General features: G+C 46.6%; 1 protein-coding gene across 1 annotated transcript in view; it reads right to left on the minus strand.

Moving 5' to 3' along the window:
• The window catches only part of UFM1 (ubiquitin fold modifier 1), a 258,171-nt gene that overhangs the window by 82,990 nt on the left and 148,427 nt on the right, over positions 1 to 26,754 (minus strand). The window contains exon 5 of the mRNA XM_069639055.1: positions 22,628 to 22,660. Coding sequence (XP_069495156.1) covers positions 22,628 to 22,660 — 33 coding nt within the window. The remainder of the gene's footprint in view (positions 1 to 22,627; positions 22,661 to 26,754) is intronic.

Raw genomic sequence — 26,754 nt, forward strand, 5'->3', positions numbered from 1 at the left:
GAAATGTGCCCAGGATCACACGGTTTAAAATGCACTAAAAGTCTTTGCAGAATGTTCAAAAGAGGTTGGGGTGATTCAAGAAGGTAAAGTTAGAAGGTCTGGGGCCAACCCAGTTGGTAAGCCAAGGATTTAAGGGTCACCTTGGGCAAACCGAAGAAAGGGAGGCCAGGCAGGACACAGTACCTTAAACAGAGAGGAAGCTCCAGCGGTGGCAGTTGTTCCTGGCAGTGGTTGCAGTTCGTTGTTTCGACCAGGGGAAGAGTATGTCGTCGAGGAGGAAACGTGGAGCCGTTTCACTGCACATGGATGAAACCAGCCGCAGAGTTCGTCGATAAGAGGTGCGTTCCTTTTATTCGCGGTCAAAGTGGTGAAGCTTGGCTATCCGGCTGCCGGGGTGCTTGGCACGGGCGATTCGACCAAGAGACGTCTTTGGAAGGCGAAAAGGGCGAACTGGTTGGTGCCACCAGCTCAGAGGAAGAAGACTCGTCCAGCAGAAGATCTTCTCTTGTCGTCGGGAAAGTAGTGAGGTAGTGCAGCAGGGCTTCACCGGTGGTGTCCTCGTTGCAGACGGCTCAGCTTCTTCCCTCTTTGGATTCTTAGGTCCTGTGGCGCTTTCTGAAGTTCCAGTTCCAAAGGCCCTACTTTTATGCAGAAAAACCCCTATTCAACAGCCTAGCTGTCACTGAAACATGCTAAGTGGTGAGCCGGGTGCCTCACCACTGGCCCAATCAGAACAGAGAGCGACTTGAGTTGCTAAGGCAACGCAGCCCGGGTGCCAATTCCCATACCCACCCATCCTGTGGAACCCAGACAGAGTGGCTTCTGTGGAGAAGCCTGCCAAAAAGTGGAACAAAGGGCTCGACCTTGGTCAGAGTTACAGAGACGGACACGAACGCCATTTTAGAAAAGAGTTCTGGCTAAAAGACCCAACCGTGAATTTAATATTAAATAAATAAACCAGCGGTATCTTTAACATTGCACCAAAAAGTGGTGCGTTTAAAATCAATGTGAAAATCCCATAGAGAATATTCCGGTGGAATATTTTGCGTGGTAACCACTGCCACCAGCCAGAAACTCGACAAGGGGGTACTGGACAGTGCCCCCTTGAAAACAGACCCAGGGGCAATATAATTAACCCATTCCAGTATTTCCACAATATGATGGATTGTACTGGTTCTGTTCACAATTTAGGACTAGTAAAGTCAATGGTAACTTTACATGCCCTGGGAGACAGTAGTCAGTCCCAGGGTATGGAGTCTATGTTTGGGGGTCACTATGACACCCCTGTGTTACTGCACTGAGGGTGCTGTGTAACACACACATAAAAAGTAGATATACCATATGGAGTAAACAGAAAACCCCATAACCCAAAATCACATAAATAGTCAGAGACATATCTCAAATCATGCCTAAGAGTGGGAGTAAAAGTCTCTCACTCTTAGAAGGAGGAAAAAAACAAACCCCAAAAATCCAGCAAAGCTGCTTGGGGACTCACTAGGTTTGGGAAATTAGCCTTATAAGAGAATTTTCCCTAACAACAAACTTTGACAATCTCCTTCCTGATGGCTAGAAGATCCTCTGAGCACCCAGATCCTCCCGGTCCGGTGGGGGGGTAGCCCCGATCTTTCCTGAGTGGATTCCTACCATCATCATTCCCACTCAGACCTACTCCTCTTTTGAATGCCTTGTCTGTAGGCTTTCTCTCTCGCCTACCCATTCTCTTACTGTGGTTACCATCTACCGGCCTCCTGGTCAAATCACCTCATTTCTCTCTCAGTGGGCAGACCTCTCCTCCTCTCTCCTGGCCTCTACCACTCAACTCCTCCTCCTCCTCGGTGACCGCAATATACATTTAGACTCTCATTGCTCCTTCTCTGTACTCTTCCGTGACCTCTGCAAATCCCTCTCCCTGTCCATCCTCCCCTCTGGCTCGACTCACTCAGGGCACACACTCGATGTCTTGATCTCCTCTGACCTTCCCCTCTCCATCCCTCTGACCACTCCTCTCTCCTGGAGCGATCACTCCCTTCTCTACTCTCATCTCCCACTCTATTCCCCCCAAGCCAAGCCTACCACAACACTGCCACCTACCTTGTTGGACATCCGGCCCTTGAAGTGTGTGTCAGTTGAGGCTTTTGCCGCCACGTTCTCTCTCCCCACCCACACCTTTGGCTGTCTCACATCCTGACACAGCCCTGTCTCTGCTCTTCAAATTCTGATATGCTTGATGTTCTTGCCCCTGTCATGAGGATCCGTTTGAAGTCCAAAACGAAGTGCATTTCATGATAGAATTGTGTGACGTATATAGTATGGTTTGGAATGCAGAGAACGTTTGAAAGAGCATATAACCCATCATATATCACCACCACGCTTACTCTCTCCTTACATCACCACTCAACTAGAACACAGAGATACTATGACACCATTCAGTATAACTGTTCTCATACCAACATCTGCCGCTCACTCCACATCATTCTAAGTAATCACTGCTGGTTACACACCCCCCAGCCAGGCGTTCTCCTCAGGCCTAACGCAGCTACATCCGGTCTGGATAAATCCTGCCAGAACGAACACATACTCCTGATCTCTCAACCACCACACCTACCGCTAAGAAGCAGCTATTACACATATACAGCACGAGCTGCACACATACGCGGTGCTCACACACATCTTTTGACTCTCTCTACTGATCTGAACTTCGGTTCCCAAGGGCGTTCAACCTACAAGCGCCTTCAGACCATACCAATGGTATATAAGGCGCTATATAAATGCAAAATACCAACAATAACAACAATTATGACTCTGACCTAGCTACACTTAAACATAAGTGTAGGGTGGCTGAGAGGAAATGGAGGACTTCCTGTTCATCCTCTGACAAACTGGCTTGTCGCCTGCTACAAAAGGCAATACCGACTCTCTGTCCTCACCAAGAAGAGAGTCCACATTCAAGCTTGTGTCTCTGTGGCATCTAACAACTTGGCCGAACTCTTTAAGATCTCCCCTGACAAGGTCGCTAGACAAGTCCGATCTATGAAAGCCTTGTCAAAACAGGTGCATCCCTGTTCCTCTAAAACCATCAAGGACCACATTGACACCCTTGCTCCGGTCCTTGTTGATTTTCGCAACAACTCTTTTGCCTCGGGATCCTTCCTCTCCCCTGTGAATCACTTCATGGTGCATCCTCTTCTCAAGAAACCCACAGCTGATCCTTCTTGTCCAGCTAACTATCGCCCAATTTCCATTACTCCCTTTCTTGTTGGCAAACTCCTGGAAAAGTTGACCATCTCTCAGCTTAACCTTCATTCCAATTCTGTTGGCTGTCTCCATGACCACCAGTATGGCTGAGATGCCAGAAGCACGGAAACTACTCTCCTGAACATCCGTGAAGATCTGCTCTCCAACCTTGACTCTAACATTCCCTCTGTCCTCATCCTTCTTGATCTCTCTTCTGCCTTCGACACGGTCAACCGTACCATCCTGCTCAACCATCTCCGTGAAAACCTGGGTATCACTGATCAGGCTCTGGCCTGGAGGACCTCTTTCCTCTCAGATCGACCCTCCCAGGTCCAACTTCGGTCCTTCCTTTGATCCATCTTCCTCTCTACCTGTGGTGTTCGCCAGGGGTCTAACCTCTCGCCCTGGCTTTTTAACCAATACCTGGCAACTCTCGCCCACTGCATTAACACTTTCTGCTCAAATTTCTAGTGCTAAACTGACGACACAACTCATTTTCAGGCTGCCCTCTCTCATCTCTGATTGCCTAACTGCCATTCAAGATTGGTGTGCCACCAATGATCTTTGTCTGAATGCCAGCAAGACGGAGATCCTCCTCATCGGCACACCTTCACCATCCTTTCCCCTCACTCTCTGGCCGGCCTCCCTTGGCCGTCCTCCTACCCCCACCTGCGAGGCTAAGAACCTCCAGGTCATCTTTGACTCCACTGTTTCCTTCTCTGCCCACATCTCTGAGGTCTCTAAAAAGTCAAATTTCCGACTGCACCTCCTCAAAGGTACTCTGCCTTTCCTCTCCATCCCCCAGAAGCTCATGGTATCCGAAGCTCTGGTTCTCTCTAGCTTGGACTATTGTAACAGCCTCTTTCTAAATCTACCTGCCTCTTCTCTCCACCCTCTACAACTAATCCAGAACAGGACTGCGAGACTTGTCCTTGGCCTCAAGCCCTGGGATCGTATCTCTGCAGCTCTGAAATCTCTCCATTGGCTCCCAGTGGTTGCAAGGATTAAATTAAAAACCCTCTGCATTGTCCACAAGGCTTTCTTAGGCCTGGGTCCAAAATACCTTCAGCTATCCCTATGCAAATACCTTCCCTCTCAAGCTCTTCGCTCCTCTACCTTCAACTCCCTCAGAGTCAGTCGTTTTTCAAAGAAACGAGCTGGGGGTAGATCTCGGTCTTCGGCTAGGGCCTCCCTCTGGAACAGCCTCCCTGCCACTCTAAACCTTGAAGAGAACCATCTTCGGTTCCGGAAGCACCTCAAGACCTTCCTCTTTTCTTCTGCCTTCGCTCCCCCTCTCCCCTGCTGATCTGTTCTCTCTTGGCACCATGCACCGGGCCACCCTCTGTCCTCCGGGCCCAGGTACCTGCTCACCCTGCCACCCTCCTGCACTGCCTCCGGGCCACCCCTTGCACTGGGTTCTGTATCTGTATCCATACAGCCCCCCTTTTTCTTCATGAACTTATCAGACCTACCATGTCTGCTGCCTTAAACCTAGCACTTGCAAATTACTGGCTGCACTAAAACAGTTTGTTGCCTTTACTATTTATTTATTGTTATTTATCCGTTTCTCCTCTGCTTCATACTTTCCTCTTCTCCCCACTTCCATGCACTTTTCCCGTCCCCTGTCCCATGCACTTGCGCGTTCTCAATGTCACTGAGCCTAGTAAGATCGCTGTTTTGTTCTCCCCTGTTCCCCTCCCTTGCCTTGTCGCGCTCTGATACACTCCTGTACGAGCGCGATAGAAATAAAATATCAATTTGAATGTGTAAGTCAGTGCAGACAGTGATGGGCCATTGGAGCATCCATATGATGTGGCCATGCTAACATCCTGTTAGTGGTTCACTTCGGTTAAGGTAACTGTGAGAAGTCATAAGGCACTGAGAAGTGAGAAGTCTCCAATGCCCCCCATTATGGGCCTTAAGCATACTCCCAGAATGTCCTACACCTGTATGTCCATGGCACTCAGCCTACCGCCATCTGACCTTATGCCACCCTCACGGTTCCTACCACCATGCCTGTATACTGAACCGATCTTTCCACAGTCGCTCAAGGCTCAAAGGCTTCTACCTCCATGCATGAATTCTGAACACGTCTCCACAGACTACCATAGTACTCCCTCACACTACACCACCATACACAGTTAATCCTATCTGCATCTCACATATCTGGTCACCCCACCTAACTACACTAACACCATTGTCCACTACGCCATATTCCACTAACCATACGAATCGCAGACTAGGCTCTAGATTCCCATTGCTGCACACTGCTTCCATTTCCAAATGCACAACTTCAGCCGCCAATTCCCCAGTAAAGTCAGCCTTCACTACCCATGTATCTAAGCATAGCTCCACACAATCTAACGGCAAACGTGATAACCCCCATCCTAAATTAAAGGTGTCCTTATTAATGCCAGATCATTGCCAGCCCACGCTTTAGATATTGTGGATTTTATAACTTCACATGACCTCGACTTCATAGCCATTACAGAGACTTGGCTCCATGCTGCATCAGGACCAGCTCTTGCCCATGCTATCTCTGACAATTAGTCCATCATCTGACATGACCGAGATTCAAACCTCTCCAAAAGGGGTGCATTTATCTATAAAACCTCATGTCCTAAGAAACCAAACCATGCCTTCAGCAGAGTTATTATCCATCAAACTACCTACCTCACCTTCACGCAGTATCACCATCCACCTAATCTATCGACCCCCAGGGCCGACTACCACTTTCGAAGACGATATCCCACTCCTCCTCTCGACCAACACAAACTAAATCACAAGGCAACTTTCTAGGTGATTTTAACTTGGGCTTTCAAGACTGTAAAGACCTTAAAGCATGAGCTCTTACGGATACCATCACTGAACTAGGATTCTCACACTGCATAGCTGAACCAACACACAAAGGCAGAAAGACAAGTTACTTACCAAACTAACGTTCTTTTGACTGGATGTTCCTCCAACGTATTCCTCATCTATGACATGCAACGTCCACAACTGTGCTGCTTAGGAATTGTTTTCGGCAGAGGGTGTCCTTGCATCGTTGGCGTTGGGTTGATGTCCCTCGAAGGCCTCCGTCGAGGGTGAGGTCATCGGATGTTATAAGTAGCATGCACGGTGCCCGTAGCCTAAGTTCATGTCTTTTGCCCCTCACAACGTGTGACACACATGCCCAGAACACAGCATCGACTGCACTTAGCCTTGCAGGACGTAAGTTGTAATGGCATGGGAAATTCTTGAGAGGGGTAGGCTGGGAGGGCGATGAGGAATACGTTGGAGGAACATTCAGTCGAAAGAACGTTACCAGTTTGGTAAGTAACTTGTTCTTCAAATGGATTGTGTTCTCCAACGAATTCCTCATTTATGACAGACTCCCAAAGCAGCAATGAGTGGAGGAGGGAAAATAATTGACATATCCAATCAAATGGCAGAGTAAAGCACTGCCCTACCAAAGGCAACATCCTGAGCATGGGAAGTATCCAGGGAGTAATGCTTAACAAATGTGTTTATAGAAGATCACGTTGCAGCTTCATAGGATTGTTTTACCAGTTCTATGTGATTTTGCCGCCTGATTTTACATCTTGGGATTTTTCATCGCAACCCTTTCATCGCCAAAATTATTATTTTTACTTACTTAAATAAACATACCCCAACCCGCAAAAACACCGCCCCTAAAATAAATGTCAAAAAAAAAAATTGGCGATTAAAGGGTCGGCGATGAAAAGTCCCACGATGTAAATACAGGCGACGAAATGCGTGTATACCGTTTATCCACCAGCCCCCTCTGGAGGGCTGTTGAAGTAGCAATGCCCCTGCTGGAATGAGCCTGCAAACCTCAGGAGGGTCCTTACTAACCAACCGGTAGCATTCTGAAATAGGGAGGATAATCCACCTAGACAATGTCTGCTTAGAAACAGCCTGTCCTAAAAGGGGTCCAGTATACCCCACAAAGAGCTGGTAATCCGCTCTGGGTTTAGCCATCCTGGAGTGATAAAAGCTCAAGACTCCTCTAGGATCCAACCTATGGAGCCTTTCCTCTACCTTACTAGGATGAGGAGGAGGATAGAAAGCGGGGAGTACCACCTTCTGACTCAAATTAAATTCTGACACAACCTTGGGTAAAAAGGACAGAGGTACTCTCAATACAACCCTGGCCTTGTGGAACAAAGTAAAGGGTGGCTTAGAAGAAAGTGCCTGCAACTCGCTCACTCTTCTAGCAGATGTGACTGCAACCAAGAAAACAGTGTCAACAATCTTAATGGGCAGGAGTGCAAAGGTTCAAACGGAGCGCCCATCAGAAATTTTAGAACCAAATTAAGGTCCCAGACGGCGGGAACACATTTGTGAGCCCTTTCAAAAACGCAGTGATCAGAGGAATTTTAAAGTAAGAGCATTCTTCTGAAGAGCGCTTACATATAGACAGTGCTGCCAAATAACCTTTAAAGGAGGCCACTTGAAGACCCTTGTGGGCCAAAGAAGGAGAGAACTTCCGGAATCGATCACTGAAAAGGATCCACATTCTTTCCTCTGGCACCAGTCGCAAAAATTACGCCAATGGCAACGGTACAGGGACTTTGTTGCCGGCCGCCTAGCTGAAAGCAACACCTCCATCACGTCATCCAGGAGGTCCCAATCCCTGTATCGCAACCTCTCAGAAACCATGCGTGAAGGTTGAGAGTCTTGGCCACTGGATGGAGAACCCGACCCTCCTCTCGCGAAAGAAGATCCTCTCGTTGGGGAAGACGCATTGGAGGACAGATGAGATGGTCCGGGTACCACGCTCTCCTGACCCAATCCATGGTCCGGGTACCACGCTCTCCTGACCCAATCCAGAGAAATGAGGATCATGCGGGTCCCGAACCTTCTGAACCTCCTGAGAACTTGAGGGATGACGGGGATCGGAGGTAACGCGTACAGTAGCGGGAAGAGCCACTCCACGACAAACGCATCTCCTAGAGCTCCTCTCGTAGGAAATTCCCTTGAGCAGTACCTTTCACACTTCTGGATGGCACCAGTCGCCAACAGGTCCACCTGTGGGTTCCTCAAAGGGCGAGATCTCCAGAAGGACTTCCTGACGTAGTTCCAACTCTTGGGAGACTGCGCTCTGCCTGCTCCAACTCTTGGGAGACCGCGCTCTGCCTGCTCGGAGCGTCTGACACCATGTTCTCCTCGCCTGCTAGATGAACCGCTGGTAGGCACACTCCCTCTCGTATTGCCCAGAACCACAGCTGCATTGCCTCCCTGCACAGAGGCAGTGACCTCACACCCCCCTCTCTTGTTGAGGTAATGCATTGCCACGGTGTTGTTCGTCATTATCAGGACATTCTTCCCCTGTACAGAAGAGCCTTCAGGAAAGCCTTCAGCGCCAGTCTGATTGCTCGCAGCTCCAAAAGATTGATGTGAAGTCTGGACTCCGATGGAGACCAATGACTGCTGATGGACAGATCGTCGGCATGGGCTCCCCACCCTGTCAGGGAAGCGTCGGTTACCACTGCAGCATCAACCTGATATCAGTCACTCCTTGCATCTGGTCTGATCATCATAAGATTACCTTCACAGTCAAAGTAACTCCCCTTAATTTCAAAGCTAGCATCGCACCTTTTATTCAAACTCGCAATAAGGAGGACATTACTAAAGAGAGATTACTACCGATCATCCTCCCCTTACTCAACAAAGCTGCATCTCCTGCACTGACCCTACAGCCCTTGTAGATATCTATAACCAAACAATATTAAAAGCTTTAAACTGCATAGCTCCACTAAAATTGCGCAAATACAAACAGCGTGCACACCACAACACTTGGTTTACACCTCAGTTGAGAGACCTACGGAAAGCTAAAAGTGCAGAATCACATAGGAAAAGCCATCCAACAGACTAGCAAAAATATGTTGATTTCTGCATCAGTGAACTACAAGGAAGCAATTCTCACAGCAAAAAAAACAAAAACAAAAAAAAAAAAGACACCTACAATAAGCGGATTCTCCAGGCAGAATTTAATACTAAAGAGCTCTTTAGGATCCTTAACGAACTTGCATCTCCCATAACCCGAACAGACAAGTGTGATACCAATGCTGCCTGGTGTTCGAGTATACAAAAAGCACTTACGGACAAAATTACTACCTTCAAAATTTAAATTAACAATAAAAAACGTAGCTTGATGATTGACCCCCACTCTACAGTACCTTCCGTCAGCCTGGCAACACCAACGCACTCCTGTAAACCTTTCAGTTTCTCCCCTTTATCTATTTGGGAAATATCATCAAAAAACTAAAACCTTCAAATTGTCAAGGTGACTCATGCCCAGCACCTATCAAGGAAGCTGCACATGACCTAGCCCCTTTCATCATCTCCTTTATCAACGTCTCCCTTTAAAACTGGCACAGTACCTGAAAATCTTAAAGAGGCATGGGTCATCCCACTCAATAAAACCTATACTTGACCCCAGCAACCCTTCTAACTACAGACCTATCACCACATTGCCCTTCCTTCTGAAAATCTTAGACCGATTAGCCTATCTCCAGAATTCAGGAATACCTCGAGGCTAATAAACTCCTTGGTCTCCGACAATCAGGATTCCGCCTGAAACATGGCACTGAGACAGCCCTTTTAGACCTCAAAACACAAATACAGGACATAAAAGACAAAGGCAAGATAGCTTTACTACTTGACCTCTCGGCAGCGTTTGACCTGGTCGATCATTAAATTCTCTGCCGTCAGGCTTCATCATGGATTAGGTCATTCCTCGCTAACTGAACCATGCATGTTTTCTCCCCTACCGCATCGGCTGGTCCTTCGCCCGTCACCTGTGGGGTCCCACAAGGGTCATGTGTATCCCCCAGATTATATAATGTGTTTACTAAACCACTATTTGATATGCTTGATTATCTGGGTGTCACCTATACTAACTATGCGGATGACACCCAGATACTCATTCCTATTTCGGGTGATTACATAACTGATTCAAAGGCTCTTAACAAGGTTTATTCAGTTATTCAAGCTTGGATGGCACATCATGGTTTATGCTTAAACGATGATAAGACTGAGCTACTCATTTTAGGCTCCCATATATGACTTAAACTGGACCCTGCCTTTAAAGCCTTTATTATCGACAGGAATACCATTAATACAAAAACCCTAGGTTTCAACTTAGATTCCACCCTCTCCATGACTAAACAAATCAACTCAGTCGTCTCAGCCTCAGCTTACACTTGTAAATTGGTGACTGCCTGCAGACCCTTCATCTCCTCTCCTAATTGCATCATCCTGGCAAGAACCATTGTAATGGCCAAATTTAACAACTGCAATGCCCTTTATCTAGGAACTAGCCAAAATAACACCAACAAACTTCAAGTAACACAGAATAATGCAATCAGAGCAGACCTCAACATCCCTAGAAAAATGCACATCTCCGATACCAGATGGAACCTCCACTGGCTCCCAGTCGCACTCAGACTTTCGCTCAAAGCCCTCGCACTTACACATAAATGCCTTGCTTACCAAGCTCCTGAATATTTGGCTAATTGTTTCACAGCGCACACAGCCACCCGACCACTTAGAACTGCACAAGCATATTCACTCACTATACCTAGATTTAAATCACAGAACGCAGGGGGGGTCTAACTTCCCCGTCCTTGCCTCCAAACTCTGAAACACACTCCCCAATGCACTGAGATCTGAACCCCGCTACACTATATTTAAGAATACCGCCAAACTCTGGCTCACTGAGCAAGACCTAGCCAAAAACTAGAACATAAATGATATACATCTTTCACACCACAGCTACGTCTGCATTCACAAGACTTCTTATGCAAACAACTACAGCCAATTGTCACAACAATGAACGGGCGTGTTTACACCATCCCTGCCTACTGCTTTTATATGTCCTTTATGCTTTTATGCCTTTTATGTTCTGCTACTATCTGTGACATGTATCTCATGCAATGTTAAATTGTGATGTTTTTCTGTAACCTGCGTATATGATATGCGCCCAGATGCCCCCGGGCCGGGTGTGCTATATAAATAAACCAAACATACTGTGACATCTGGCCATGGCTGCCAAAAAGGCTCTCCTTTCATGAGAATCTTTTCATCGGCCCACCACAGAAGCTCCTGCGAGACCGAGAGCGGAACATGAAGGAGATCGGACATCCTGCCCGAGAACTGGAACCTTCGAGTCCATAGAGCCCACTGAAGGAATCGCATTCTCAAGCGGGCCTCCGGCACCAGAAAAATGCAGGATTCCATGAGGCCGAGCAACCTTAAGAATTTGAAAGCCGGAAGACTCTGGGCTTGCTGTAATCTTGTGACCATCTGAAGAATGTGATGAGCCCTCACCTTGGGTGGCAAGCACATCCCCAAGGATGTGTCCAAAACTGCCCCTATGTACTGGAGCCATTGGGATGGTGTCATATGCGACTTCTTGAAGTTGAGGGAGAAGCCTAGCTTGTGAAGGGAGTAGCAGGCGACGCTGAGATGATCCAAGGCTTGTTCTGGAGAACGCGCCCTGATCAGCCAATCGTCCAGGTAGGGGTAGACGTGAATCCCCCCCCTCTGCCGAGATGCGCTGCCACCACCACCATGAGCTTGGTAAAAACCCTTGGGGCGGAGGTGAGCCCGAATGGCAGGACCGGAAACGGATAGTGGGATCTGCTGACTGCGAACCTGAGGTATTTCCTGTGCTTTGAATGGATCAGCACATGAAAATAAGCCTCCTACAGGTCCAATGACACCACCAATCCTGAAGTTGGAGGGCCTGAAGGATCTGAGAAAGAGTGACCATCTTAAACTTGTCTTTCCTGAGGAACTTGTTCAAGTAAAGTAAGTCCAAGATGGGTCTCAGTCCTCTGTCCTTTTTTGGGTATCAAAACATAAGACGAATACAAACCCTTGTTCCACTCTGCCACAGGCACTGGTTCTATAGCTCCTTTCTCCAGCAGGGCTAAAATCTCCTGCACCAGAAGCAGATCCCGGAACCTTCGAAGAGTGTTTCCCCGGTGGATTGTCGTGAGGCCGTTGGAGAAAAGGGAGGCAGTAACAATAGTATCCAGAGCGCACGCATCTGAAGTAATGGCCGCCATTCTTCGAGATGCTGTAACAGCTTGCCCTCCACCGGAGAACAATGAGATCTGGCCTCAGAGCTGTTTAGCAGTGGCAGTGCCTGATGGCAAAGAGGCAGCTGCCTGAGCGGCTTTGGCACCTCTCCCTCGTCCACCACGAGTGAACCTACTTTGGCCCCTTTGACTGGCCATCCCTTTTGCCTTTCCAAATGAGGAGTAATAGCGAAAGGAACCACCCCTCCATTGCTGTCCCCTAGGACGAAAAAGCTGAGGTTGTCTGACAGCTGCACCCAAAGATTTGGCAGCTGCCTTGGAGGTCTGCAACTTCTCAAGGCTCTCGTCAGCCTTGCTGCCAAAAAAGATGCAGCCCATCAAAGAGCATGTTGAGAAGACTGGCCTGCACATCGGGTGCAAACCTGGACTTCCGCAACCACGCAAATCTGCGCATCACAGGGCTCGTAGGCATGAACCTTGCAACACTATCCGCAGTGTCCAACCCAGACTGAAGGGATTCACACATGGCATCTGTGCCATCCTGCACAATAGCTAGAAAGTCATCGCTTCTTCCCCTTCGGCAATATGCTCAGCCGCAAGCGAAATACAAATCCACAGTGTGTGCGAAAGTTTTGCCAAGGCACAAGTAGAGTTGGCTGATTTCAGCGCCATACTCCCAGCAGAAAATACCTTGTGCGCCCATCCATCCATCCATGCATTTATCGTCCCCATCAGGAGGGATGGTAGGGTACGCTGCCTGCTCCGAGGTGGCCATAGCCGCCTGGACCACCAAACTCTCGGGAGCAGGATGTGTGGACAGGTAGCTGGGGTCGCTACTGGATGGGCGGTATTTCCTTGACAATTACTGTAACTGCCGGAATACACTCCGGTGCATTCCAAGTAGCAGCCACCCTCTTTTGCAGAGCCACATGTAATGGCAACACCGGGTCAGTGGACGGACCCTGACCTTGGAGGTCGGTAAGGCCATCCTGATCATAAGCAACCAGAGGCCTGGTCCAACCCAGGTACTCTACAACCTTCAACATCAGCCTCCGATGGGAAGATTCAACCAGATCACCAGGCTCCTGCATCCCGAACTCCGTCTCAGGAGACGTGTCTAGGCCACTGGCATCATGCAAGGATTGACGCATATCCTCAATCCAACTTTCCTCGGAAATGAGACATTCTGGAGCCCGAGGTGTCCCATAAGGAAGACCAAAGGGCACATCCTCCTCCTCAGAGTCCTCTTCCTCTTCAAAAATATTCTGGAGAGAGAGTACACCTCTTATCAGGAACAAGCTTCACAGATTTAGTCGTAGCCTTCCTTGGAGGTGCAACCACCACAGGGGGTTCCACTGGTAAATTCTGCCCAATAGGTGGTGATGGCGTCGACAGCTCCGTCGGCGTCGACAAAGGCATCGAAGTCTTCAAAGGTCTGACCAGGGGTAAAGACCTGATAGGCTCACTTGATGGGCACGACGCTGATGGCATCGACAACTTCTTTGACAACTTCACAGCCTTCGATGGTTTCGTTGGAGACGAAGACCTCGACCTGGACCTGGCACATCTCTGGCGATCCCCTGATAACTTGTCCGAACGGGACCTCGAAGGCTCCTGATGTTTATCGCGCCAACTACCCGGGCCTGAGGGCGCCGAGCATCGGACCGAGACCGTGCCTTGCCGGCTTCAACTGACGGAACTGTGCTATGAGATTGAAATATTTTCAATATTTGCTCCTGAAAAGACTCCCATTCTTCGGGGGTAGAGGATTTAGTGGGGAATGGTATTTTCTTCAGGTAGTCTTCTTCCGACAGGGAAGGGGAAGGCGAACGGTGACGTCGCTTCCGGGATCGCCTCGAACAGTCACGCAAACCACTCCGGGACCTAGACCTTCTGGATGTCTTCCGACGAGGAGACTCCCTCGACTCGTTGGTCGACATACCAGCTGATATGGATTTACGGGGCTTGGAAACACGGCCTACCTTCAATTTCCCCTTATGCTACCGCAAGGCCTTGGCAGTCAACAACTGACACTTCGATCAGTAGTCCGTGGCGTGGTCCTCGCCCAAGCACCACAAGCAGATACGGTGAGGGTCCGTGATGGACATCTTGGACCCAACAGTTCCGACACTTCTTAAAGGCAGACCGCGGGGTCATTGGGGTGGAAGAAGACATACTCGCACAATACGAAGTAGAAGACACGAGGCCTGGTGGGTTTTCGAAGCAAACACGTTTGCGGAAAAAACAGATCTGAGTCTACAGGTGCTGTGCGTGCTACTTATAACATCCGATGACATCACCCATGACTGAGGCCTTCAAGGGACATCGACCCGACGCAAGGACGCCCTCTGCCAAAAAAAACTCTGAAGCAGCTGTGGACATTACATGTCATAGAGGAGGAATACTTTGGACGACACAATCCATTTAAACCTCAGATTGGTTAGCTGACCTCAATTGCAACATAAATATCCAATCCAACACATCCTGTGCTTAGTCCGACCATCGTTTAATTTCGTTCATAATAAAATAAGTCTCTTCACCTAATCAACAAAACCAGGCATCAGCTATGATGACTAGAAACAAACGTAATTTAACTATGGAGAAAATATTGCCTCTACTTCAGCCAATCATCAACCGCACTACGACCCTTTCAGATCCCACAGCCCTAGTTGACCTCTACAATCATACAATCCTTAAGCCCATCAACACATTAGCACCACTTAAACTATGAAAATCCAAACCACGTGCACACCTTAATCCATGGTAGTCCCTGCACCTCAAATCCTTATGGAAATTGAAAAGAAATTCAGAGGCCCTTTGTAAAAGTACGCCGTCATTAGCCAAGAAGGACAACTTTTCATTAGCCTCCCTCAACTATAAAGAAGCCATTGTCCAAGCTAAAAAAAAGACAACTAAAGCCCAGTCCAGCACTAAGGAACTCTTCAATATCTTGAAAGAATTTGAATTGCCTGCCCCACCACCAGACACTTGCACTAAAGATATCTTGTGGTGCACTAACATCCAGAACACGCTACTAAATTACTATGCTTCAAAACAAAATAGAAACTAAAGAATTGATTATTTCCAATGCTGATTTCAATCCTAACCCACCAACTTTTACCAGGAATACACACAACCAATGTAACTTCACCCCCCTCTCTATCAAAGAGGTTGAGGCTATCATCATGAAATTAAAACTCTCAAACTGTCAGGGAGATATATGTACCACTCCTATTGTCAAAGAGACTGAAGGAACTTGCCCCCTTCATCACTTTCTTTATAAATGTCTCATTTACTTCCGTTCCTAAAAAAGCCAACCTTAGACCCAAATAATCCCTCCAACTATAGACCTATCACGGCGGTACCTTTTCTGCTGAAAACCTTGGACTGTACAGCCTATCTGCAGATACAGCAATACCTCAAATCTAATAATCTGCTGGGTTTTAGGCAATCAGGATTCAGACCCAGACACAGGACTGAAACAGCGCTGATTGACCTCAAGACACAAATCCAAATCCTTAAAGACAAAGGTGAACTGGTCCTGCTTCTCCTACTCGATTTACCAGCTGCATTTGACTTGGTGAACCATGAAGTCCTATGCAAACAAATAACATCTGCTGCGCATTTCTCGGATCATGCTAACGATTGGATCCAGTCTTTCCTTAAAAACAGATCCATGAGGGTCTGTGGGCCCTCAGTTTCTGCAGAACCCACTCCTTTCACCTGCTGGGTCCCCAGAGGGTCCTCTGTGTCTCCTACTCTCTATAATGTATTCACCAAGCTATTATTTGACGATCTTGACTATTTGGGTGTCACCTACACCAATTACGCAGATGAAACCCAAATACTCATCCCTATCACAGGTGACTACGCTACAGACAGTAAAACTCGAAATGACATTTACCTCATTATACAAGCTTGGATGGCTAAGCACAGGCTCTGTCTTAATGATAAGAGAGTTGCTTCTTCTAGGATCACCTGCTAACCTCATCAAACTTGATGTCCAATTTACCTCCTTTAACATTGACGGAAATATTATCAAAAACTCCAAGGATGTAAAAACTTTAGGCATATACATAGACTCTGCTTTATCATTAACAAGGCAGACCAACGCTATGACCTCTTCTTCTGCCTACACTTACAAGCTTATCACAGTCTGCGGACCATTCTTGACCCTGTCTAACTGTATCAAAATAACAAGAGTCTTAGTCCTCTCCAAACTTGACTATTGTAACACACTTTATTTAGGCACCACACAACGGAACCTTAATAAGATGCAAATTATTCAAAATAACGCCATTAGGGCAGCTTTGAATATTTTGAGGAAACAACATCTCTGAAACTAGATCCAACCTCAATTGGCTTAAAAATAAAAAAAAAAGAAATTGCACTTAAAACATTGTCCCTCACCCACAAGTGCTTATCCAACCAGGCACCAAAATACCTATCCAATAGTATCATTCGTAACACCTCAACCCGGCCAACTAGAACCGCTCAGACTCACTGCATGAAGATCCCACGGTTCAAGCAACAAAGAGCAGGAGGAGTCAACTTCCTGTTCCTTGCAGCAAAATATTGGAATGCCCTTCCCATAACACTAAGAGCCGAACCCTCCTACCTTTTATTCAGGAAAAATGTCAGACTAATGCTACAGGAATAAGATCTCCGCTTTGTCGCAGAACACGACCCTTGGCATAGTCAGAATTTGACACTGTAACCACAATAGTTATAGTACATAACTATGATGTCATGTTCTTTATTGTGATCTCTTGACTACCTATGCATTTCCTGTACCTTGTTTCACTGCTATTGTATTGTACATATTATCTACGTTTGCACTAGTGCGCCTGTCACATCTTGATGTATATATGTAATGTCTTTAAGTAAGATTAATTCTATGTTTCTTGTAACCTGTAAGCATAGCGCCCAGATGCCTACAGGCTTGGCGCACTCTACAAATAAACAAACAAAACTAAACAAAGTAAAGACTGTTTTATCTAGCTGGGTGGTGTGTGGTATCTTGTCCCAAATCTCTTTGGAGAAAGATGGGGTAACACAAGCTGGTACAGATCAGTGGGTATCAAGTCAATAGGCTGCCATAAAATGTAATTATAAAACACATCTTAGTTTGTCTGGCAGGTGATGTTGGACAATCTCCCACAACAAAAGGGCATTGTCCAGTGAGCTGACGACACAGGTCCACACAGACCACCAGCACAGTAAACCCCACCTAGAGTTATGCGTTTGGATTTGCAGCAATAAAGCTCATTGAATTTACTAACTCAAAAAGAAGGTAGAATGTGCTGATCATGAATAGTAACCTACTGTTTTGCAAAGTGGTTTACTGTATTTTTTGCCTAAGCTAAGTCTATGTAAAATCAATAAAAATGTAATGAAACCGGTAGAATATTATTGAAATGGGTTTGGTCGGATTCATGTAGAATTTAAAAACAAGGTACTTAAAGGAGTTGTAAAGAGAAGACAACTGTCGGGTCACAGTAGCATGCAATGAACACCAAAAGATGAAGAATGCAATCCTTTGAATAAATCAGAAACATTGGCATTTTTATGTACTTCCGTTGTATTGTTTGCACTATGATAGACATTTTTAAAACAGTCTAATCATTTGAGACTAGCATAATCACTGCAGTTAATGTTAGGAAAGATTTCCATTTCATGTGTAATTTTCCCTCCAGTTGTGTAACCCCCCCCCCCCCCCCAACTGTCTGCTTTGTTTGAACACCATAGTCTGACTTTGCCAGAGGAGCACAGCCTTGTGCTGCACTCCCCCTGGGCTTTTCGCTCAATTTGTTATGGGGAACCTGACAAGCCCTTAAAGACAGTCAGTACTGGGAGACTTGTTTCCATTTGTCCTTGTCAGTGTTGCAACTTTTCTGCAACATGTAACAAGTGTACAATGTACCTTACAGTACAGTGCACTTGGGTCTAGTCATTTCCAAAGGCCCTAGATATTCTGGAAGGATTTTTTAGGAGAAGTGCAGATGTGCCTTGGACAGGGTTGGTGGCAGTTTATCGTTTCATATATGTTTAACCCTTTCTTGCCAGGTAAACTGTGAATACCCCGTTTGGCACGGTTAGGTGGCCTGGCTCCAAAATGGGCACGCCACAAGGTTCTTTGTCCTGTCCTTTGGCCATCTTGCCCCTTCACTTCCCCCAGGTCGAGCCGACCCGGGTCAGTCTTTATTTGGTCATGCATTTTCCCGCGAAGCGCCAAGCTTTGCGGGCTTCTGCATGCCTTGTGTGCGCGCCCCCAGGATGTAGGCTGGAACGTCTGGTTCCAATACACATCCTGGGTGCCACAGAGTCTGGAGTGCTATGAATGCCTGGGACCACCGTGGTCCACGATTGGTCCACACATGGTATGCTTGCATGTGAGCAGATCTCCCTCCTCTTTGTTTTGGCACAAAGGAGATTCTGGATAAGAGAAGGCCCCAAACACCCATACCATGTCGATCTCTGGAGTTCCCACTGAACCAAGGATAGGATCCAAGTACCCTGAAACTAAGAAGCCGAGGCGAGGAACCGCTGGAAGGTTTGGCACCATGAGCCTGCTGTCGTCCTGCTGGACCCCTCCGCATCTGGTCGTCCTAGGAGATCTGTGAAGACACTTCGACCCATTAGAATAGTGGGACCAACTATTCTCTGCACCTTCATCTTAACCTGCATGTAATCCTTTTCGAAAGTGTCCCTGGGCCAGCCAGTGGACTGACCAGCTTGCGCAGATGTTTTGCCCTGAGACCGCGCCCGTTTCGAGGAGGCCCTTGAAACTTGGCACATCGCAAGCTCTGTGTTCATGGCACTCTCACACCGAATTTCGTACACTCGACCTTCCCAGGTCTTGAGTAAATTGAGTGCGCCCGAAGCAGAGTTTATGTGGTTGCCGTTCCACCCAGCCGTGGTGATGAACTTTGCAAGTTCATTGTAGCTGTGGTCCTCTGTGCCTGAAGCCTGCTACAGCGAAACTGGCCTGATCCATCCACCAGGAGTGGAGAAATCGCCACTGTCCCATAGGGGAATCAATGCGGTATCTTCGTCGCTGAAAGCCGCATAGACGCAAGATTGCTGTATTTGAACCTGCAACCGAAGTGGACTCGACTGCCGAAGTTTGGTCCGGAGTGCGCCGGTGAGTAATCGCAACCCTAACTGGTGGCCCCTAGCGCATTCATCCAATTTTCCGCACGAGTGGGCCCTGAGGGCCCCTCTCCTTTCCACTGCTAATGCGAACTAGCAAACTACTCCCAACTCTTGGAATCATCTCTGCCTTCAAGCGGAGGCCCTCCTCGAATAATGGGAACCTATTCTGCATCACCTCACCTAACTTCCTGAGCTGCAACAGCCCCTACAAAAGACCCTGCTTTGCCCATTTGAAGTACCGCGTGTGCCAGCTTCGCAAGTACATTTGAGCATTAGGCTCCCCTCATCTTTGGGATTCGGCTGACTTTCAGTTAGAGTTGTGTTCGATGCAGAAGTGCCTAAAAACTATTTGCACTGGCTGCTTCCTTCCCTGTTTAGGTTGTGGACCCATTTGGTGCATTCATCCTTTAGACCCTATTGTTCTTGTACAGATAGAATTGTGTTGGTTTAATGGTATTACTGTGATTTCATTACTGTGTGTTGAATTGCAAAGGCCTTGGAATAAATGTATTTGTATTTTATATACACACCGGACTGTGAGTGTCCTTTACTCTGTGTGCTCATTGAGGTCTTTCAGTCACCCTCACCCCTCCTGAGACCTAGTCTTGACCGCCACCATCACTACCTTGATTGATCTGGCTTTTCCAGAAGGTTACCCTGTTCCAAGAAACTAGGTTGGCCTTCTGAACCTCTGCCCACCAGGTCAGACTTCAGAAATCCATCTCAACAGTTATCACTAAACTGGTACCTACATTCTTTTCACAATATGTGTTTTGAAAGAGTCATTTGAAAGTCTACATTTTGTTTGTGCTATTTTGGTTGAATCAGCCAATTACATATGTATGTATGTGTATGTAGCGGTAGGACAGTATGGCACTAAAGCAAGGGTAAGCCAAATCATCTATGATCAGTAAATAGGTTATTACAGTTTTGCACAAGACATTCTCTAGTAGGTTCAAGACGCCACTCTCGCTAGCCACCAACCGCCTCACTCTTCAACAGCAATATCATTTCCAGTTTATATAAATGTGGGTGCCAAGGGCAGGTAAGTAGGTAAGACCACTCATCATGCTGTTTTTGCCTCTAACACCTTCCCCCACCCTAACCCCCTGCTCCACGTAATAACTCATCGCATTGGCTTTACTCATAAATGCCAGTAAGACATGCCATGCCCCCTTGAAACTTGAGGAGAACCATCTCCGGTTCCGGAAGCACCTCAAAACCTTTCTCTTTGCTTCTGCTTTTTATCTTCCTCTCCCCTGCTGATTTCCTGGCTGAAACTGCACTGCACTGGTTACCTGGCCACCCTCTGATCTCGTGCCTAGGTCCCCCCTCCCCCGCCAGTTGCACACCTGCACTGCCTTCCGGGCATTCCCTGCACTTGGGGACTGTTTCTGTATCCCTGCAGACCCCTTACCAGCACTTGAAACCAGTTGCTTGCTCTTAGCCTTCACTCCTGCACTTGTCACCTGCTGGCCGTACTTTACTTATTGTTATGTATTCTATTATTCCATGTACTGCACGGTCCCTTCCCCTTTCCCCCCGCACTTTTCCCCTTTCCCATGCACTTGCGCGATCTGAATGACACCTGGCCTAGGCGGATCGCTGTCCGTCTTCCCTCTGTTCCCCCTCCCCTGCCTCATCGCGCCTTGAAACACTTGTGTATAGGCGCGTTATAAATGCCTTATCATTTCATGTCACAGCAAGAAAACCTACATGTTGCTGCAACAATCCCCCCAGCCACCCACACACCCACCCACACACACACCCCCCCACTCCCCCCCCATCCATCCACTTCATGCACCAGTCAGGCACCCATACAGTTTCTCTCTCGCTCTCAAAATCATTCACATACGCAACCAGAAACATTTACACTGCATGCTCTTCCATACATGCAGACCATTCATACTGCACTAACAGTGCCACCATACAGCCCAGCAGGGCACGCCCCACGTCTCTGGTCAATCAAGTGCAGGCTGATGCTGCGCATACATATTACGTACAAAAGTGGGGCTCGATTTTATATTTGATTGTCTGTGTGGAGCCTCGGACTAAGATGTTTATAAAAGTAGGAATAACATAGATTGTGGGCAATACCCTTATTAAGGAGACGAACATCAGACTAGGGTAAAGATGCAAATGTAGAGATGCAATTCTAAACTTACATCGAATACCGTTGTGAATGTATAATTGGAATCTAAAATTACGTCTTTTCATTTTAAAAAACATGGTTAAAAAATGGGGCAAGCACCATTGCCTCCCAATGCAGCAGCTGTGTGTTAACTATGCTGTTGGAAAGCCCATTACCAGGGGACAATCTGGCCATGTGCGCTCCAAGTTGCTCAAGTCACAGATTGAGTTTGTAAGCTTCAGAGTAAAGGATGGCACACCATATCTTAAAACTATACCTATACAGTGGAAGAGGATGAAAAAAAAGAAAAGTAAAACACCAAAAAAGAAGCATTCGTTTTAAAAAAAAAAAATGAAAAACAAGGAGTATTTTACAGTAAAAGGAGATAATGGGCGTCCATCGTGACAAGCGGAGAAGGAGGCATTTGTTGGGGCCAAGCACAAGCAAGTTGCTCACGTTCCTCGGTGTTCTTTGTTGTGAGCAGTGATTGGTTAATTGGTTCTCAAGTCTTACACCTCAGAGAGAGGTCCACTACTATGCAGTATTGGCAAAGGGGATACGAATGTGGGAGATCGGTTCAAGTACAGTTAAAGCGGCAATATTTGCTGAAAAGCGAAGTCACAGGAAATGACATTAGATTGTAACATGTGTTATTTACGATTACTCGCCTCATTCCCCCGTGTTCATGTGCTCATGATGTAGCGCAAAAATTTTATGAAAAACAAACCCAGATTAAATCCTTAAACACTGTGACCGGAATATGAGTGCCTTTGCCACAGATCTGTTTTAATTTTAATGTCTAAACTAAACTTAAATCAGAAAGTGGCAACTAGATTTCACTGTAAACTGCCCAAACATCCTTCAATGCACACGCCCAGTGTAATGGTTTTCAGGTGACCAAGGAACAAATGCAAATGAACACACTCTCTGGGTGTATTAAACAGTGATTTTAGCACAACTGTATTGATGCCAATATGTTTGTCATTGTGAAGAAGAAAGTAAAACAATTACATATATTTCAACTAGATTTTGTAAGAATCTGTAGTTTACACACCTGCTGTCTGTGCTGGATTAATCCCTATTCCATCTGCAAGAAAGAGGAGCAAAATCTAAAATTAGAGTACATAACACTCTTCTTTTAAAACAAAAAGAACCTTAATTTCCAATGCTTTTCTAACTGAAATTCTGTCTTCTGAAGAAAGGCAAAAGGAAAACAAAATGTAAAATTAAAAGCGTTTCCTAGCAGCGCTTGCTAAATTTCCTCTGCCATGGACAGGGAGATTGATCTTTTCTTTTCTAAAGAGCAATGATTCCAGTGATATTGCTTGAGCAACAAAGTAAAAATAACTCGCCTATTAACAGCGCTGGTCATTGGGCCGGATTTTCCCAGATCCGAGATATGGGAAACAAGGTCTCCCCGGGTTGCGGATCCCGGGAAAACTATTTGTGCCCATTAATGTTATCGATCTGCGTTTGCTCCCAAAACCGGGATTCAAACTCAGATCACCAGGACTAAAGTCGAATGACTTAAACAATAGATTAAAGGAATTAGCGGTTAGAACACTTGTGAATATTCATATCAGTATTTTACTCTGCAGAAAACATTACAACATTACAATAATTCCTCCTTTCATTAATAATGTATTAATTCATCTTCCGAAATGTAAATGTAAATTTATGCGTGGGTGGGGTGCAGAGAAAAACCTTGTGAGATCCCACTCACCTTAATTTACAATCCCTGGCATGCGTCGAACTGCCCGCCAATCCTGCCCCTGTGGCTGGTGGGATCCCACAGTTAATAATTTCCATTTCCAGCACTGCGCATAGATTAAAATAACTGGGACCAATCTAGCTTCTGCTTGATGCGTAGATGAGTCGGCTTAGCTTGATACCAACTGCTACCAGCATAATGGTTGAAATGTAATGGACAAAAAGCTAAAGGTTGTATCAGAGGGTGGACGCCATGCGCCCACTTATTCAGACGGCAGGCAGACGCCGTCCTACTTTTGTGTTTAAGGCCGGAAGTGAAGTCCAGAGATTCAGATCCAGGACATAAAGTTCCCAGGCCAGACACCTGCTGCTAGATCACATGAAAACATGATCGTGAAAAGCTTGTGAATTCTCAAATTGTAAGTTGTTGCTTTGGAAATATTTTTCTAATGATTGTTGGGTTTAAGAAAGTGCATGTCTTTTATACTTCGACAGAAAATGCACAGGTGGTGGTAAAAAACAAATATATATATATATATATATATATATATATATATATAGCTGGAACTCTGGATGCCCACCTCACCAGAACCGATTTGCAATTGTGTAGGTTCTCTATACGTGGATGGCTGGATATGTGTTAGATACGCATTTTCTGATTGTGCATTGGAGCACAGATACTATGTGTTGAGTGATGTCTATTGTGTGTATCGATGCAAAGTCATTCCATCATTTGTCTTGTAGCTACCTACGAGCTGAAGCCATAACTTATTCATTTAATGTACCGCATTCCAAGGACCTTGGTCTTCTCTCTCATACAATCATTATACCCAATATTGAAACTTTTTCAACTTTTTGCCAAAACCCTAGGTGTTAGGCAGAAATCTGTGCAGTTCCCTTAGGGACCACTGAAAAAAGTTTAAGACCACAGGAGTAAGCAGTAAACCCAATTGGTAGCAGTCCGCACCACCCAGATTTACCTGGTAGCTGTGGCTGAGCAGTCAGACTTCTCTCAAGAAGAGTTGGGCAGTATATAGAGTATACACAATAGGGCGAAAAATACAGTAGAACAAGCAAACACTGACCAGAGCTTTGGTATAAAAGTATATAATTATTTATTTAAAAACACACATGAAAATACACTGGCACTAATATATCAAGCAAGTTCAAACACAGTCACTATGAGTATATACACCTCCCTAGTTAATTATTCGACAAGTCTAGGTTAAGACACCACTTATTTAGCAAAACCGAGGTGAGCGCGTAACCGTAGATGGCACTCCAATAATTTGTTTAAAAAGGGAGAGAAAAGGCAGAGTAGGAAAATAACACAGTACCAACACTTAAGAAACCACAGCAAGTCAAGAAAGGCAGGGTCTACTGTAGAGCAAAATGTTCATAGGCCAGGCCCACTCTTCGAGAGAGCAAGGCGGAATGTGCCCAAGATCACACAGTGGGAATGCACTCAAAGTCTTTGCAGAAAAGTCAAAAAGAGGTTGGATCAGTTCAGAAAGGCAGAGTTAGCAGGTCTGAGGTCAACCCAGTTAGAAAGTCAAGGATTTACGAGACACCTTGGACAATCTGTTGCAAGGGAGACCAAGCGGGACACAGTACCTGAAATGGTGAGAAAGCTCCAGCGGGGGCAGTTGTTCTTGGCAGCGGGTGCAACTCGTGGCTTCAACCAGAGGAAGAGGTGGTCTCGACGAGGAAGAAAGCTGGAGGTCGTTGCACTGCCAGGGAAGAAACCAGCCGCAGAGTTTCCCCGATTAAAAGGTACGACCCTTTTATTCGCGGTAGTGGTGAAGCGTGGCTATCCGGCTGCCGGGGTGCTTAGGCACGGCGATTCGACTACGAGACGATCCAGGAAAGCGAAAAAGGCGAACTGGTTGGTCCCACCAGCTCAAAGGGAAGAAGACTCTCCTGGAAGAAGATCTCCTCTGTCTGTGGAAGTGGTGAGTTTGTACAGCAGGGCTCCACCAGTGGTGTTGTCGTTGTAGATGACTCAGCTTCTCCCCTCCTCGGATTCTTTAGGTCCTGTGGCGACTTCTGAAGTTCCAGTCCCTAAAGCCCTGCTTTTATGCAGCAAAATCCCCATTCATCAGCTAGCTGTCACTCAAACATGCTAAGTGGTGAGCCGGGCGCCTCACCACTGGGCCAATCACACAAGAGTGCGACTTGGGTGCCTAAACCCCCTCCCACACATCCTGTTGACCCCAGACAGAGTGCCATCTTTGGAGAAGCCCGCCAAAAAGTAGAACAAAGGGCTCGATTTGGGTTAGAGTTTCAGAGGCGAACACAAATGTCATTTTAAAAACGAGTCCTGGCAAAAAGACACAACCGGGGAATAAATATTAAATAAATAACCCAGCGGTATCTTTAACATTGCACCAAAAAGTGGTGCGTTTAAAATGAATGGGAAAATGCCATAGGAAATATTCCGGTGGAATATTTCGCGTGGTATCCACTGCCACCAGCCAGAAACCCGACAAGGGGGGACTGGACAGTGAGTGCCCCCTTGGAAAACAGACCCAGGGGCAATCGAATTACCCCTACCAGTACTTCCACAATATGATGGTTTGTACTGGTTCTGTTCACAATTTGAGACTAGTAAAGCCAATGCTGACTTTACATGCCCTGGGAGACAGTAGTCAGTCCCAGGGTATGGAGTCTTTGTTTGGGGGTCATTATGACACCCCTGTGTTACTGCACTGAGGGTGCTGTGTAACACACATACCAAAAACACATGAAGCCCTATGGAGTAAAAGACCCCATAGCCCATAAAACACATTTACAGTCAAAGGACATTCTCAAATCATGCCTAAGAGTGGGAGAAAAAGAGTCTCACTCTTAGCAGGAGAAAGAAATAAACCCCAAAAATCCAGCAAAGCTGCTGGGGGTCTCACTAGGTTTGGGAAATTAGCCTTAACAGAGAATTCTCCCTAACAGTAGTCTAAAATAGGAAAGTGATCAGGGTTGAATCACGGTTCACACAAACAGAAAATCACTCTCTGTTTATGTAGTTTCAAAGAATCCCTCCTGTTGTGGTCTGTATGTATCAAGTGTGAAAAACCAGAGGGTGCTTCACAACCTAGTCCCCGGGAATCCCGTTCTCAGGTGGACAGGGAAAGGCCAGCGTTTTAGATCCCGACCCTGGCGGTGGAAAAGCAAGGGATGCTCACCTGGGTAGAGGGTGCTCGGGGAGTGGGAGAGAAGCACCCAATGTTGAGACATGGTATCCCCCTTTTTCCACAACCCGTCTAACCCCTATCCCTGTTTATAGGAAACTACAACTCCCATATTTCCTCACTTTGTCTTGACAAACGTACAGCATCAAGGAAGATGAGGAATGAGGTTAGAAGGACATCCTCTGACTTGCATTGGCCTTGTCCCTGTAATGAGGCCAGGCAGAGTCAGGCATGTAGCTCTAAATAATGTACACCGGACACTTATTAAGACTCTGTGTGAAAATAA

Source organism: Ambystoma mexicanum, chromosome 7q (assembly GCF_040938575.1).
Source record: "Ambystoma mexicanum isolate Mex_15411 chromosome 7q, UKY_AmexF1_1, whole genome shotgun sequence".
Taxonomy (NCBI): Eukaryota; Metazoa; Chordata; class Amphibia; order Caudata; family Ambystomatidae; genus Ambystoma; species Ambystoma mexicanum.